Source organism: Syngnathus typhle, linkage group LG17, assembly GCF_033458585.1.
Source record: "Syngnathus typhle isolate RoL2023-S1 ecotype Sweden linkage group LG17, RoL_Styp_1.0, whole genome shotgun sequence".
In the NCBI taxonomy this organism is placed as follows: domain Eukaryota; kingdom Metazoa; phylum Chordata; class Actinopteri; order Syngnathiformes; family Syngnathidae; genus Syngnathus; species Syngnathus typhle.
Genome location: NC_083754.1, coordinates 5,673,212 through 5,687,351, shown reverse-complemented (window position 1 = coordinate 5,687,351; position 14,140 = coordinate 5,673,212). Strand labels below are relative to the sequence as shown.

The window sequence follows — 14,140 nt, the reverse complement described above, 5'->3', positions numbered from 1 at the left end:
AGCGCATCGCAATGGCCGCCGTGTAGTACCCTCCCTGTACAATTAGCCAATCAGCGGCAGGCTCCAGCAGCCAGAAGCGCACATAAAAGAAGAACATTGCAGCAGAGGCGCAGAAGGAGACTGCGAGACGAGCAGGGAATCGAACACACGCGGAGAAAAAAAAAAAACACTCCGAATCAGAAGGCCCCCCCCTTCTCCTCCTCCTCCTCCTCCTCCTCCTTCTCATCATCATCCTCCTCCCATCCTTGGACACACCCTGCCGAGGATCACTGCTTCTCCGCTCTACTATTTTTTTTATTATCGCACTCCACTATCGGAGAGAACGCTCCTCTCTTCCTCCTCCATCGTCCTGCCGAGAACCCCCTTCTTCTTCTCTTCCTCCTTTTCATCCTATAGAGGACCCCCCCATACAACCGCGACAGGCTGAGACCCTCCATCAGGCTCCAGTTTGTATTTTTTTTCTCTTTTTTTGGGGGGGGGAACTCCAGAGGGGGGCCGTGCGAGCAGAGCAACCCGACAAGCGCCGCCGAGCTTCCGCAGAAAAGAGGGACCTAGATTTCCTTGTGGTTGCACGTCAAGAATGGTTACTGTACGTATGGCTTTGGTCTCTCTTGGGGTGGCGTTGGGGGGAGGATGCTGGGACTGCATGTTGTGTCTCTCGGGCCCCTTTGTGTTCATGGGTGTGCTGCGCTGCCTTAGCGTGTGCACATGTGATGCGGCCATCTCGCATAGTTAGCGTAAACACACATTTCAGGTGATCTGGGCAAAGTGGGGACATAGGGTGGATACGCTGCCATTTTTGCAATATGGGTTCCAGAGTCGTGTTTCTTCTTCCATTTTAGATTTGAGTCTCTTCGTGTCGTCTCGATTGACGGCAGTATGGAATGAAATGCGTTTGTTTGGCTTTTCTCGGCCCGGCGCATCCTTCACAAGGATGCCGGAGACAAAAACGCGATGCCTCGGAGGCTGCTCCATCCAGCGAGGAGAAAAAAAAAAAAAAAGGGTTGAGTCACTCCATGCTGGGGGAGGAGAGACGTCCTTTGCTTTTCTCAAAAGGAATTTTGAAAATTACGGCGTAAGCGTGCGAGTGAGCAGAGAGTTAAGCGGTCTCCATTTTACTTGCTTCTAAAGAAATACAACACATGGCCGCCATGCTTGATAGTAAAAAAAAAAAAAAAATGAAGAGCTGCAGGGAGGAATTGGCTCGGCTCTGTGGCCTGTGATGTTTTTTTTTTTTTGGGCGTGTCTCAGGATGGACACCCGGGCCTTAAGCCCAGCTTGGCCTGCTGTCCACACTGCACTCTCTACTTCAATAAATTGCCCATTAAAGGCAGCACACATTTTCTTTTTAACTATATTGTTAAAAATACAAATTCAGGGCACAAAATAATTCAAACTAAATGACATCAAAAATAATTCTACAATTTTCTAATATTACTTTTATTTCATAACCTATAACACATGGACAGAGTCCCGGTGTGTGTGCCCCCCCTTACCCCCAACACACAGGCCGCAGCCCTCTTCCGACGTCGCTACCGCAGTGCCAAAGCGACTAAAAAAGCGTTGAGTCAGACAACCTTCCCGAGGCTCTTACACAATTCAAGGACGAGCTGAGGCCACCGTGGCGCTCAAATTGTCTCAATGGCTATTTTGTTTCAAAATATTACCAACTGATTTCAAAGTGAATCCTAATCTTTTTTCCCCCCCTACGTAATTATGTTATGTAAATGCTGAGTTGCTGCTTATTATATTACTGAACAAAATATCAGGCAAACAAAGGCTAATGGTGACCATTTTGCTGCTAATTATTATTATTATTTTTTTTAAAAAGCCATAAAAGGAGTGACATTTATTTTTCCTTCGACTTGACTGTAAGAGTCATTGTCCCGCAGCCCCCCGCCTGGCAGCCACGCACACGCACAAAGCGCCACTGTTGGCATTAATATTCATAGCGCCGCCGCGGCCTGTGCAAGAGGGAGAAGAGGAGGGAACGGGTGGCTCTTTTGTTTGGCCCTGTCAATACGTTTATTCAGCAAAAAAAAAAAAAAGAAGGCAAATGCCTGCAGAGCTAGCGGGGAGGGATGAGGACGCGGAGGACCGTTTGGCTGGAGGTTATACTAACCAGAAAAAAATCTGACATATTTATTAAAAGGACAGAGCGGGAGATGAAGATGTCAAATGGCCACTCCCTTTTTTTTTTTTTTTCCAGCACGCTGGGTAGCGCCCCGACTGAAAGTATTTCAACGCGTCGCCGTTTGATGAAAGCAGCACTCGACTGCTAGCTTTTGTTTGAAAAAATGAAGTAAAAAGCTTGATGGCGGCTGACATGAGCGCTGACTCCTGTCGCCTCTTTTCTTTTTTGTTTTTTTCACAGCTGCCACGATAATCCCTTAAAGTGCGGAGAGTGTGCCTAATGCCCTTTGTTTGGGATAATCCCGTAATCTGTGTTATTTAGACGGCTCATTTACACTTCAGCCTAGCATGCGTTTGAGTTGACAAAAGAGGGAAATTTGATCGAATAAAGCGGACATAATAGGTGAAAGTGGCTTGTTATTATTGCAGGGGTCATACGCCCTCTTTTCAAGGTCAGTCTTTTACTTGAATGTAATTTGATGGCCTATTTTTAGAAATGTTGCAACTCCATCATAACGCATTTTATGACATCAAAAGTACTCTAAATGTTTTATGTGTTATTTCGAGCTATCTGTTTTTACGGTAGTCACAATGATAAAAAAAAAAAAATGCCTTGAAAATGCGACGTGAAAATATCAAGAAAGTACAAGGCTTTTTTTTTTCCCGTGTCACTTTTGATTTGGGTTGTAAATTTCAGAAACCTATTCCTGATGGTCGCTCCACGCTTTTCCTTGGCTTCACATCTCAGTTTCAGTTAGTTTCGAGTGATTCTCGCAGCGCACGTAACGTGTGATGACTTGCAGTGTACATCACATAGCCTGCAGTGCTGCGGCCGCATTTGGAGCAGAAGTGAATTGGCAGGGCCCTGTTTACATGCTACTCAAAAGGAAAGGAGAGCAGGAAAAAAAAATAGTTTTAGGTGTAGTCATGCAGTCCCTCGCTTTTTGTTTTGTTATTATTATTATTTTTTTGGAGGTGATCTCCGAGTGTAGGCCGCGTGCGAGCTTGGCAGCGAGCGAGGCAGGAGGAGGAGGACTCTTGTGTTTGCGTGCGAGTCTGGCTGGGTGTGTGAGAAGAGGCTGGCCTCGTGCTTGCGTGCGAGTCTGGGAGCATGTGTAGGCGATGCTGATGCAGTCGATTAAATATTAAGGCAGATCTCACAGAACCCCAAAATAGAAGAGGGCGGGGTGGAGGAGGGGTGAGCAGCAGCGGTGGCGCAGGCCACACAGCGCTAGCATAACAAATTGAATTCATTAAAAATCTTAAAAGAGGGTTTCTAAATGATCATTTTAAGGCTTTTCTTTTTTTTTAGCAAACAGGATGTTTTGAAAAAAAGGCCAAAAAAAAAACTTGCCACTACAACTAGGGAAGATTTATAGTCTTATTTGTGATTATTCACTCCCCATCATTCCAGATTTCTTTACTGATAAAATAATCCCCCCCCCTCCCAAAAAAGAAAGGCTTATTAAAGCAGCCTCTAGATGAAAATCTTAATCTGCGGGTGTTGGCTGTGACTGCTAATCTCTGAGGCCAAATCCTCGCACAACTGTTAATGATATAATTTTACTCCTTTTCACTGGCCAAATATATTCTCGCCCCTCCCCACCCTACTTTGAATGCTTTTGTCATATTTGGGACACACGCAAATTGCTCATATTGCTGTTAGTAGGCCGCGTCACATCACATAACGTAAATAACAAAGCATTGTTTCTCATCAAGTAGTTGAAGCACAATAACGACACCGAGTGGGGATTTTTATTTTTAGGACAAGCAAAGTGTCCCCACGTAGCGATTTTTTTTCTTCTGTCATCTTCAATTTGCCTTGCTTGCAGCGTACACAAAGAAGTCTTAGCGGCGGTGTATTAGAAGGTTGGAGTAAGAAAAAGCCACGCGAGGCAGCCATTAGACACAATGCAGTCTTTGAGGGGCGGTTGCCCGGGCAACCTGAGGGGAGGTGAGGCTGGGAAGAAGGCTGCAGGTTTCAGCCATGAGGGGAAGAGACAGGTTGGATGAAGCTATTCATAGATGCTGGGGAGGGGGGTAAATGTGGGAACGTAAAACATGTTCTTGGAAAGACATGACGGAAGAGACAAAGTGCTCGTTCTGAACATCATTCAATTCCAGATTATTTTCAGACCATTTTTTATCCTAACTCTTAAAAAAAATAGAAATGGGAAACTTGTGGTTGAAAATGTGAAAACGTTTGGGAGTGAAAATTGGATCATTCAAATTTAGATGGATATTATGAGTTCATGTTAGATAGCGTTTTGAGTTGATGTTTTCAGGTTGCAATTTGAGGTCTCAGCGCGCCGAGAGACTTGGAAGATTGTCTTTTATATTTATATACACGACAAGCGTCCGCTACAGGAAACGTGGAAACGCAGGCTCGGAAATAACGAGACAAAGACAGGAGAGTAAGCCAGCAAAGGAAAGGAGGGAGGAGGCTAAAAACGAAAAAGTGGAGCGGGAAGTTTTCCTTTCTGACCACACGGCTGTTACGTGAGAATCCCCCGTGGAACAAATTAAGCAACACAAACACTGGCACAGGAACAGGAACGTTTACGTCACCTGCACGCACAGATGCAAAATATCGCTATTCTTATATCCGAATCCTCCTAGGTGTGTTTTCCCCATGCGCTATGGCCACCATCCATCCCTGTGATGTAATGGTGGTTGACCCTGGAAGTGAGCAGGGGGGGGGGGGAAGGGTGGTGGCGGAAGGAAAATGGGACTGTGACATCTGCAGGACCAGAGGCAGGGAGCAGGAAGAGAAGAAGGGGGAGGGTAGAGGGGACTGGATATTAAATCAGCCTGAGCATCCATCTCCATTTTAGCAATGCTGATTCCTGACCTTTCCCTGAGACAAGGACAAAGAGGGAAGCCATGTGCGTGTGTGTGTGCTTATCTGTATGGTTACCATCAGCGTTTGCACACCATACAAAATGTCAGCCAATCTGACGCTGCAGTCTCCCCCAGCAGATAATCAGCACCATGGAAACCCAGGTGTCCAACGGTCCGAGCGGAACCAGTCTGCCCAACGGCCCAGTCATCAGCACCAACGGCGCAACGGACGACAGCAAAACCAACCTGATTGTCAACTACCTGCCCCAGAACATGACGCAGGAAGAGTTCAAGAGCTTGTTCGGTAGCATCGGCGAGATCGAGTCCTGCAAGCTTGTCCGGGACAAGATAACAGGTAGTCCTTCTTTCCGTACCCGCCGGATTATTATCGATACTTGGATTCCGCTAAAACTGCTTTTCCTCAGGTCAGAGTCTGGGGTACGGCTTCGTCAACTACGTGGATCCGAACGACGCCGACAAGGCCATCAACACACTTAATGGTCTCAAACTACAGACTAAAACAATCAAGGTGAGAGGACTTTAAAAATATATATAAACGCATAGATAAATCAAATCCATCCAAAAAGAGAGAAAGTCCAGATTTCCATCCAGGGGCTTGAGGGAGTTGATGACAGACACGGCAGCAGGGAGGGGAGGGGAGTAGGGGGAAGGCAGAAGGCAGCGGCGAAGAGAACAAAGAGAAAGTGGGAGAAAAGGTTGAAAAGGGACGGAGGTCAGAAAGCACGCTGACGTTATTGTGATGGAAATGTAATTAGGAAGCCTCACTGTGGCGCACAAGGGGTCAGGCCAGGTTACCCCCATCTGCCTCCGATCGGGGCTAATTAGGTCTCTTTTTCGGTTGCCCCCAAATCAGATGAGAGGGGGGGGGGAAGAAATTATTATTAATCGCCGTCATCCTGTCGTCCATCCGCCGGCCCCCCCTCCAAGTTGAGTTCAAAGATTATTGGGGCAAAGTGCAGCACTATAAGAAATCGAATCTCCTGCCGGGCAGAGCAGGTGATTGTCCAACAGCTGCGTACCAATGACGTATTAATTCCGACTTATGACTGCAGCTGCAGGGGAAATAGTCTACGTAGGACAACCGATCAAATCGGATTTGTTTGCTGTCTAAGGACGATACTTTCTCAACGAACTAGCTAGTGCTAGTTCTTTGGGTTCTTGTTTCTCCAGTTTCCTTGCCCAGGTTTTACATGAGGCATGAATGAAAATTGCGAAAGGGGGGGGGGGGGATGCTTGTAATATGGGGGCAGCAGTAGAAGGGTAGGGGGTAGATCTGACAGGATTAGAGGCCATATGGGCCTCAGGCACCATCTGTACTGTGGGAGAGGCAAGGAGAGGGTTAATTATAGGGCAGCCTCTGCTCCCCTAATGTAGCACCCCCCCTCTCTCCCTTCCCCTCCCCACCCGGTCCGTCCAGAACACCCTAATCACTGCGCGGCACAACCCTCCTGCTTGCACAGTGCGCACAATAGACACTCGGTGTTTGGCGAACACCTGTATTCATTGCTAAAGATATCATTCAAGCGGTTTGATTTGGGGAAACTATACAGAACGTTCAGGGTCTTCGAGCGTAACCAGCCCGAGCCTTGTGTCAAAGGGTTGTCAAGGATCCGGCGAGTCTTGCGATGCTGTTTACTGTTTGCCGGTAGGGCTGTTCTCCCCTCCAACCACCCACCCACCCCCGGAGGATTGAGACAAAGGAAAACGAGGCAGAGCCCGGGAAGGCAGCTCAGCCTATCTCAGACAACACGCACTCTGTCTCCAACACACGACGACGTGCTGAGCTGGGCTATCTCTCGTTCGTGCTTGCAAACAAGAACATATTGTTTGTTTTTACAGACGCTTCTCTCAAAGCCAAATAACAGAAGGGATGGAAAGTGTTTGGGATAGGACAGATGCAGCAATTTAGAAACAAAACACTTAAGACTTACTGTTATGCCGGTTTGGAGTATTAAACCAATTGACATGTGGACGAGGGGCACCCGACTGATTCGATTGGCTGCGCTAGTGCGTCATTCCGTCCCTCAAAGGGACGTAAGATGATTTAGTACTTTGATTCAGAAGTCTTTATTTCCTGATTTGATGAGGTTTGTGTTATTTGTAGGTATCATATGCACGGCCAAGCTCTGCTTCTATCCGTGATGCAAACCTCTACGTCAGTGGTCTCCCCAAGACCATGAGCCAGAAGGACATGGAACAACTCTTCTCCCAATACGGTCGCATCATCACATCTCGCATTTTAGTGGACCAAGTTACAGGTATAGCCTTATTTCACATTAGCGTAAAGAAACCAAGTGGAGATCTCGAAAGGGTTGCTCCATAGGAAACCGGTCCTGGATGCCAAGGTAGTGACATTAGCGTGTTTTCTTATCCGGAGCAGGCATATCACGAGGAGTGGGCTTCATCCGGTTTGACAAACGAAACGAGGCGGAGGAGGCCATCAAGGGTCTGAACGGACAGAAGCCTCTGGGCGCTGCCGAGCCCATCACCGTCAAGTTTGCCAACAACCCCAGCCAGAAGACAGGCCAGGCCTTGCTGACTCAGCTGTATCAGACGGCCGCCCGACGCTACACGGGGCCCCTGCACCACCAGACGCAGCGTTTCAGGTACTGAAAATTTTAACATCCTCACATCGCCCTCGGGATCATCACTAACCGGTAGAGGCAATGACGTTTCCAGGCCAAGTTGCACGTCGTTTGTCTGTGTTACAGTCTGCTTAAAAAAGGAATGAATATACTACAAGGTTGTCCCTGAGAAAAAGGGTGAACAGGTTTAACAAGCCCATTTGCAGCTCAAAGGGGGGAGCCAAAGGTGTAGCCTGCCTTTGATTTGGGTTCTTTCAGTAAGACTCTGACAATGCTAGATTGGTAGAGTGCATATCCTTAAAACAATATCTTTTTCTCTGACTTTCTTTTGAAATTGCAGCGTGATCCCTTCTCTGGGAAAGGGACCAGATCCAAATAACAGCTCAAAACCAATGTAAGAGACCAGATTTTTACCCTAAAAACACAACTTTCATAATCACTGCCATGCTGACCACCCCTTCAGATCTTGCTAACACGTCACTGGGATTGTAATTAACTGGCTTAAACTGCTTTCACTACAACATATTCTTCATATATTTAGATTGAAGTGGTCTAAGACTGGCATGCTATTTTTAAGAGTTATTTTTTTTAATCAATTGATGTGAAATGAGCAGGGATACAGGGTATGCTTTAAATCGTGGAATCCATTTGGAAGATTGGACAAAATTGTCCGAGGCCAATGAATGTGGTAGGATGGTTTGGCGCGACACTGCAATGAAGGATGATGCCCTCTGGAGGCCAGCTGGCAGCAGCAACCTAGTAGACTGAAAGGCCAGCCCTGCCTTGTAGATCTCCGAACTAACTTCTCCATCCCTTCACTCTCCCTCTTGCGTTGCAGACTCGACAATTTACTAAACGCCAGCTACGGAGTCAAGAGGTAAATGCCAAAAAAAGGTGTACTTTCAAAAGCATCCATGCTAAAATAAAATCTCAAACAAAGTTCCCGGAATACCATCTGCTGATTTGGAAATTAAACGAGAGCTTGTAACGGCAATCACGTAGCCTCATCCCAGCAGGGTATTCTGGCATGGCTTTGTTTAACCTTATTTTTGTTTGGTTTTATGTTATCGATCGAAATTATTTACAAACTAACATTGTCCTTTCAGTTGCTTTAATGTCCCCTTTTTTCACCAGCATGGACATACCAGATTCCGTTTTTGCGTCTGTTTGCTCCAGTTTTTGTATGATTTGACTCTTAATTTGCTTTTCTCTCCAGGTTTCTGTGTTTCGTTCAACACTGTGGTTTCAGTTGAACATTGTGATTCATGTATGTTGGATTCTTGCAGAAAAGCTTTTGGCCAGCCGAGACAATAAGCAGACTATGTGGGCGTCTGTGTCTCGGGGGCACGGGTTGTCAATTTGTTACAAAAGCAGGTAGTTTGGAGACATCCGCTACTGGATAAGATGGGGATGGGGGTCCTGTGACTCCTTATCGATTTCGAAAAGCTTAAAAGACACTCTGCCATCAAAGATAGAGTAGAGCAGTGAATGCTGTGTGGAACTTCAGAATGACACCCATGGTAGTTCTCCCACTCTCTTCCCCAGATTCTCCCCGATCACCATCGACAGCATGACCAGCCTCGCCGGCGTCAACCTCACCGGTCCCACCGGAGCCGGCTGGTGTATCTTCGTGTACAACCTATCGCCCGAGGCGGACGAAAGTGTCCTGTGGCAGCTCTTTGGGCCGTTCGGCGCAGTCACCAACGTCAAGGTCATCCGTGACTTTACCACCAACAAATGTAAGGGCTTTGGTTTTGTCACCATGACCAACTACGACGAGGCGGCCATGGCGATCGCGAGCCTTAACGGCTACCGCCTGGGCGACCGCGTGCTGCAGGTTTCTTTCAAGACCAGCAAGCAGCACAAGGCTTGAGAGAGGGGCCATTGGGCGCCAGCACCTTTGACCTGCACGGGGTGGGGGGCTAACCGGGTCTCCCCGTGCCATCACTTTATATATGGGCCTGGACTGAGTCTCTCTCTGACGCTTTCGCACACAAATCCACGATATATAATCGCAGAACCCACAGACACGTGCAAACACGGATACCGACACACATGACCAAACCTATCCATAGGCAAGTATCCACCAGTAGAGTTTCAACCAAACACACTAGTGGAGTTTTTCCGTTCTCTTTCCACAACACGCTAGAACCTTCCCTGTCTTTGCCTGGATTGAATTAGAAGCGGTACGTAGCTGGTTTGTTGGGTAAAAAAAAAGGTTAAGAGCTATCTATTTAGGAGACAGTCGAATGAATGTGACAACGAATGTGTGCTTTGATTGAATTCAGGCAAATGATGGCAACTGATGAACAAAAGACAAAAAGAATATCGATCAAATTTTTTAACAAATATGTGCAATTTACCCCAAACTTTTACCCCTATAATCTCTGCCGGTATCACGCTGGAGAAGATGTACTCATTTTTGTTTCTTTTCTTTTTTTTACACTTGGGCATTTTGAAATCAGTGACTTTTTTAAGATCAAAGAAAATGAAATTAAGACACAGTGTTCTCTTATATACGTCTATCGAAAATATAACTATATATTCAATATACAGGTATAAGGTGGTAATAATAGCCGTATATGTAAGCATTTTCTAAAAACCTCGACTACTGTTTCCTGACCTGCTTTAGGCGGTGCCGAGGGTAAAGGCAGATTCTCCACCCTATGTGAGCATGTTCGCTCTGACCCAATGCCATTTAAGTAAGCTTGTGAATCTGGGAAGTGGAATTAGAAATTCGTCCCCATCCCGCAGTGTCACCCCAAACGAGTCGAGTCCACTCGAGCAAAATAATTCCTAAACTATCCTCAAGGTGGAATAAACCGAAGCAGACTCTTTGTATTCTCAAAGCTGAGGGGCGAGGGGGTACATCAAGAACTCGCTGATGGGCTTGAGATCGATTATCCGCTCAATTTCGAAATGACATTTTTTGCTTTTGTTTTTGCAACGCTTTAAGCGCATCTGTGCGTAATCTGGCATGAGATGCTTCGGGCGATCAAAACATTTGAAGAAACATACGAACCTAAACCACACACCTGACACGATGGTTCTTGCCGGCTGACAAAGTAATAACATTTAAATCGGCTTGTCAGATCTGCAGAGAAATAACGCGCTTTGACCGACGCTTCTCGGTTTTTATCCCTTTCGAACAACAACTCGATGGCTTCGCCGCCAAACTCCCGCCCTAACAAGACAACCGAGTAACATCGAGACGATAAATAGTGTCGAACTTGCACTTCTGATTGATTTGCATCACGTTTCTCAAAATATCTCCAACCCAGTGACGTGGAATTTATTACCGGCACCCTTGAAGGAACATTAAGGGCCCGCCCGTCTGATCTGAAGTGTCTGTCACAGCTCTACCATGGGGAGGGGCAAACGTCTTTCGATATCTGCCCACGGTCTTAGATTAGATAGGGTCAACTATATTCAAGACAGGTTCTGCTTTTTGCTTTTCTAAATGACGCTGTGTTAGCCAAAGAGGACGATCTCTTTGAAAGGATTACATTAGAGATAAATCTATTTTTATACATACAAAGGAACAAGACCTTGTGCTGAATTTTTACAGATTCTTAAGCTTGGGAAAAAAAAAAAAATTGGGACATCGCATGGCTTTATTTTAAACCCTCTGATGTTTGCCGCCGTGAGAGGGAAGGGAAACGAGCATGCGGTGTGCGGGTGGGGATGTCGGGATGGGGCAGAGGAACATTGTATCGCAACACACCAACTTAAACCGCTCGACCGTGGCTAACGTTTTGAAGACAAACTTGACAGTTAAGAAGAACACAACCGAATCTGACATCAAATAAAAACTAGGTCAAGCTGAACCGTTCGGGGATACGGCACGCATTTATTCTATGGAGTGCTCGCAACTCGTGTACAGTGTTGCTTCGTGCTAGCTCTTTGACGTGCGAATCCCAGACGGGGGAAAAAAATATAAAAAAATAGTGCGGTGAGACCATCTCATTGCCCGGCTGACAAAACGAATCGCTGCTTGCAACGCAAAAAAACAAAAACGTGCAGATTTGAAATGACAATGCGGCCTTGCGGTGACCACCGAGCACGATTCCTTGGATAGATTTGATTTTTTTGCCAAAGAGTTTGCTTTGCAAGTCTGTGAAACTTTAATCTATCACAACAACCTCCCTCCCTCCCCCCGCCGCCCTGATTAATTGCTGTACAAATCTGTTATTTATGCCGTCTTTAAGGACCCTCTCCACACTTTTTGAACATCTCTCCTGCGCATATCAATTGTGGATCCTAAAACCCAGTGAGCTCTATTACGCTGATACATCCCAGCAGCGAGCAAATCCCATTTGCACACATTTCACGCAGACGACGAACGTTAAGAAGGCATATCAGAAACAAGCCATGAATCGCATCACCTCTCTTAAGTCAGCATTGGATCGAGTTTTACCTCCCTCGATATTTCCATCATCAGCTTTTGTCTCACCACCGATTTGATCCATAGACTCATCACGCCGCTTCAAATACTTCATCTTTGTCGATCTCACCGCTGTTATTTAGCAGGACTAATACGGCTATTTTCGGTCGGGCATTAGCGCCCGGATACCGAGTATGTTCGCTTTTGAGATCAGAGCCGTTCAATGTATCTCAGTCCACCCACAAAACCCGGATTGAACTTCCATACTCACAGACCACCTTCAACTCATAACGTACAGAAGAGAACCGAGGAACGGGAAAGAGTACCACACACTTACACACACACACACCGCTCGAGCGACAACAATAATCATATTTAAAAAAAAAAAAGACAAAAAAACTTTCCTATGGAACAGTAAGTGCAATGTGCTTTGTTTTTATATTGACTGAGAACAAATGATATATATTTTTTAAAAAAGAAATGAAACGTCACACTGAAAAGGTTTGCGGAAATAGCGAAAGGAACAAACAAGAGATCAGACGACCAACCGCGCGCGGACGAGACGGCTCGTTGGGAGAAATCAAATGAGAGCTCTGATCTGTAAATTTCCATAACGACCTCCTCAGCCCCCGTAATTTGCGCTCTGACCACGCGAGCTCAAACGCTCCGACAAAAACAGAGCAATCATCAGTGACCTTGAAAGGAATACTGTCTTAATAGATCATCCGTTTTTTAGCCCATGTCGACTTTTTGTTTTTTTGCTTGTAATTTATTGATTTCAATTGCATATCAGAACTCACTTGTTAAATGAGTGTATTTGTTGATGTTGCCATAGAGAACACACATATGGGTCAAGATTATGTTTGGTTGCATCGATTGGGTACGGTTTGTTCTTTTTTCCTCCATTATCTGATTAGTTGCAGTTTTTGAAAGTGTATGCCGGTTTTAGACTTAGTTAGATTCTTTTTGTTCAATCAAAACTGTGTTCGATTGTGTTTGTAAAAGTCTGTGGTAGCTTTTGTTGCAACATAAAAATAATTTAAAGTGAAAAAAATCAAAATAGCGCCAACAAACTTGTATTATTTGGGCGACTTTAAGCTTGTAGTTTTAACTTATTGTTAACTTAAAAACTATTTATTATTATTATTATTATTATTGCCTCGTACGAAGTATGTTTTGTGTATATTTATGGTTTATTTCGTTATATTTTGCAAGGTTAAAAGTTTTTTGCCAAAATTGTGGTTACACCATTTCGTTTTTTGGGGAGAGAGAGAGCGAGAGAAAAAAAAAAAACTGGGGGACGACTAGAAAAACAGCTTTAGAAGTTCGATTTGGAAAAACGTTCTCCATAGTCAAAGAATGCACTGCTATATTTAACTAATTGAACTGTATAAACATACATGCTGTGTGCTAGATGTTATGCCTTTACTGCCTGTGTTCTGTTTGTCTTGTTCAATGAAAAATCTTTTAATTATTTAACCTAATCACAGTCTTGCTTTTTTTACCCAAACCGCTCAGTCAGCCCGCGAGACAACGGGACAGCCCCTCCATCATCCAGAAGGAGGCGGCGGGGTTGTCCCTCGCAAGATGCTTTCCTGTACACGCTTGTCTAAAAATGGATGAAGAAAGTGCACCTACATTGTTTTGTGCCCCAAAAAAAATGAGCAAGGATGCTAGTTTGTTCATTGTTGATGAAAGACAAGCAGCAGGAAGATTTTTGTTGTCCGCGGTGGCGAGTGGTGCTTCTGTTTCTCAACCGACTATATTTTGTGTCTATTTATTTAGAAGAGGGGACGCAGTATATTATTAGTGATGTTTTTCTTACATTTTTCCTGGAACAGTAGAACAAAAATCAAAAAAACGATCAAAAGTAGTGGAATACAAAACAGTCATACATACTTCCAGACAAGACCAAATGAGCAATGAGAAACAAACAAACAAAATACAAGTAAAAACCTTTCGGTTTAGTCTAGAATATTTACTACTGGGATTTCAGCTGAAGACGCTTGAAGACTTTTTCATGGGATTGTTTAATTATTTGTACTTTACATGCCAGAAAAAAATAAAAGTTACAAATACGAGTGGGCCCCATTTTGTTGAGTGAACAAAGATTCTTTCGCGGTCATTTTCTCAGTCGCAAGATTGGATGGTTTAATTGTTAATGAGAAAAAAAATC

At 45.0% G+C, this 14,140-nt stretch overlaps 1 protein-coding gene across 1 annotated transcript; it reads left to right on the top strand.

Moving 5' to 3' along the window:
* The first annotated feature begins 202 nt into the window (after positions 1-202).
* On the top strand, positions 203-12,195 carry elavl3 (ELAV like neuron-specific RNA binding protein 3). The gene is made up of 8 exons (XM_061302652.1): positions 203-589; positions 5,113-5,329; positions 5,400-5,503; positions 7,100-7,253; positions 7,376-7,601; positions 7,921-7,974; positions 8,419-8,457; positions 9,126-12,195. Exons 1-8 carry the CDS (start codon positions 581-583, stop codon positions 9,451-9,453), a joined length of 1,131 nt encoding a protein of 376 aa, XP_061158636.1. The 5' UTR covers positions 203-580; the 3' UTR covers positions 9,454-12,195.
* Positions 12,196-14,140: the final 1,945 nt, after the last annotated feature.

Bases quoted from the DNA above. Each gene is read 5' to 3' on its own strand.
- elavl3 (XM_061302652.1), top strand. The intron at 5,330-5,399 runs GTAGTCCTTCTT...GCTTTTCCTCAG, and splicing joins TGTCCGGGACAAGATAACAG to GTCAGAGTCTGGGGTACGGC. The intron at 7,254-7,375 runs GTATAGCCTTAT...TATCCGGAGCAG, and splicing joins TTTAGTGGACCAAGTTACAG to GCATATCACGAGGAGTGGGC.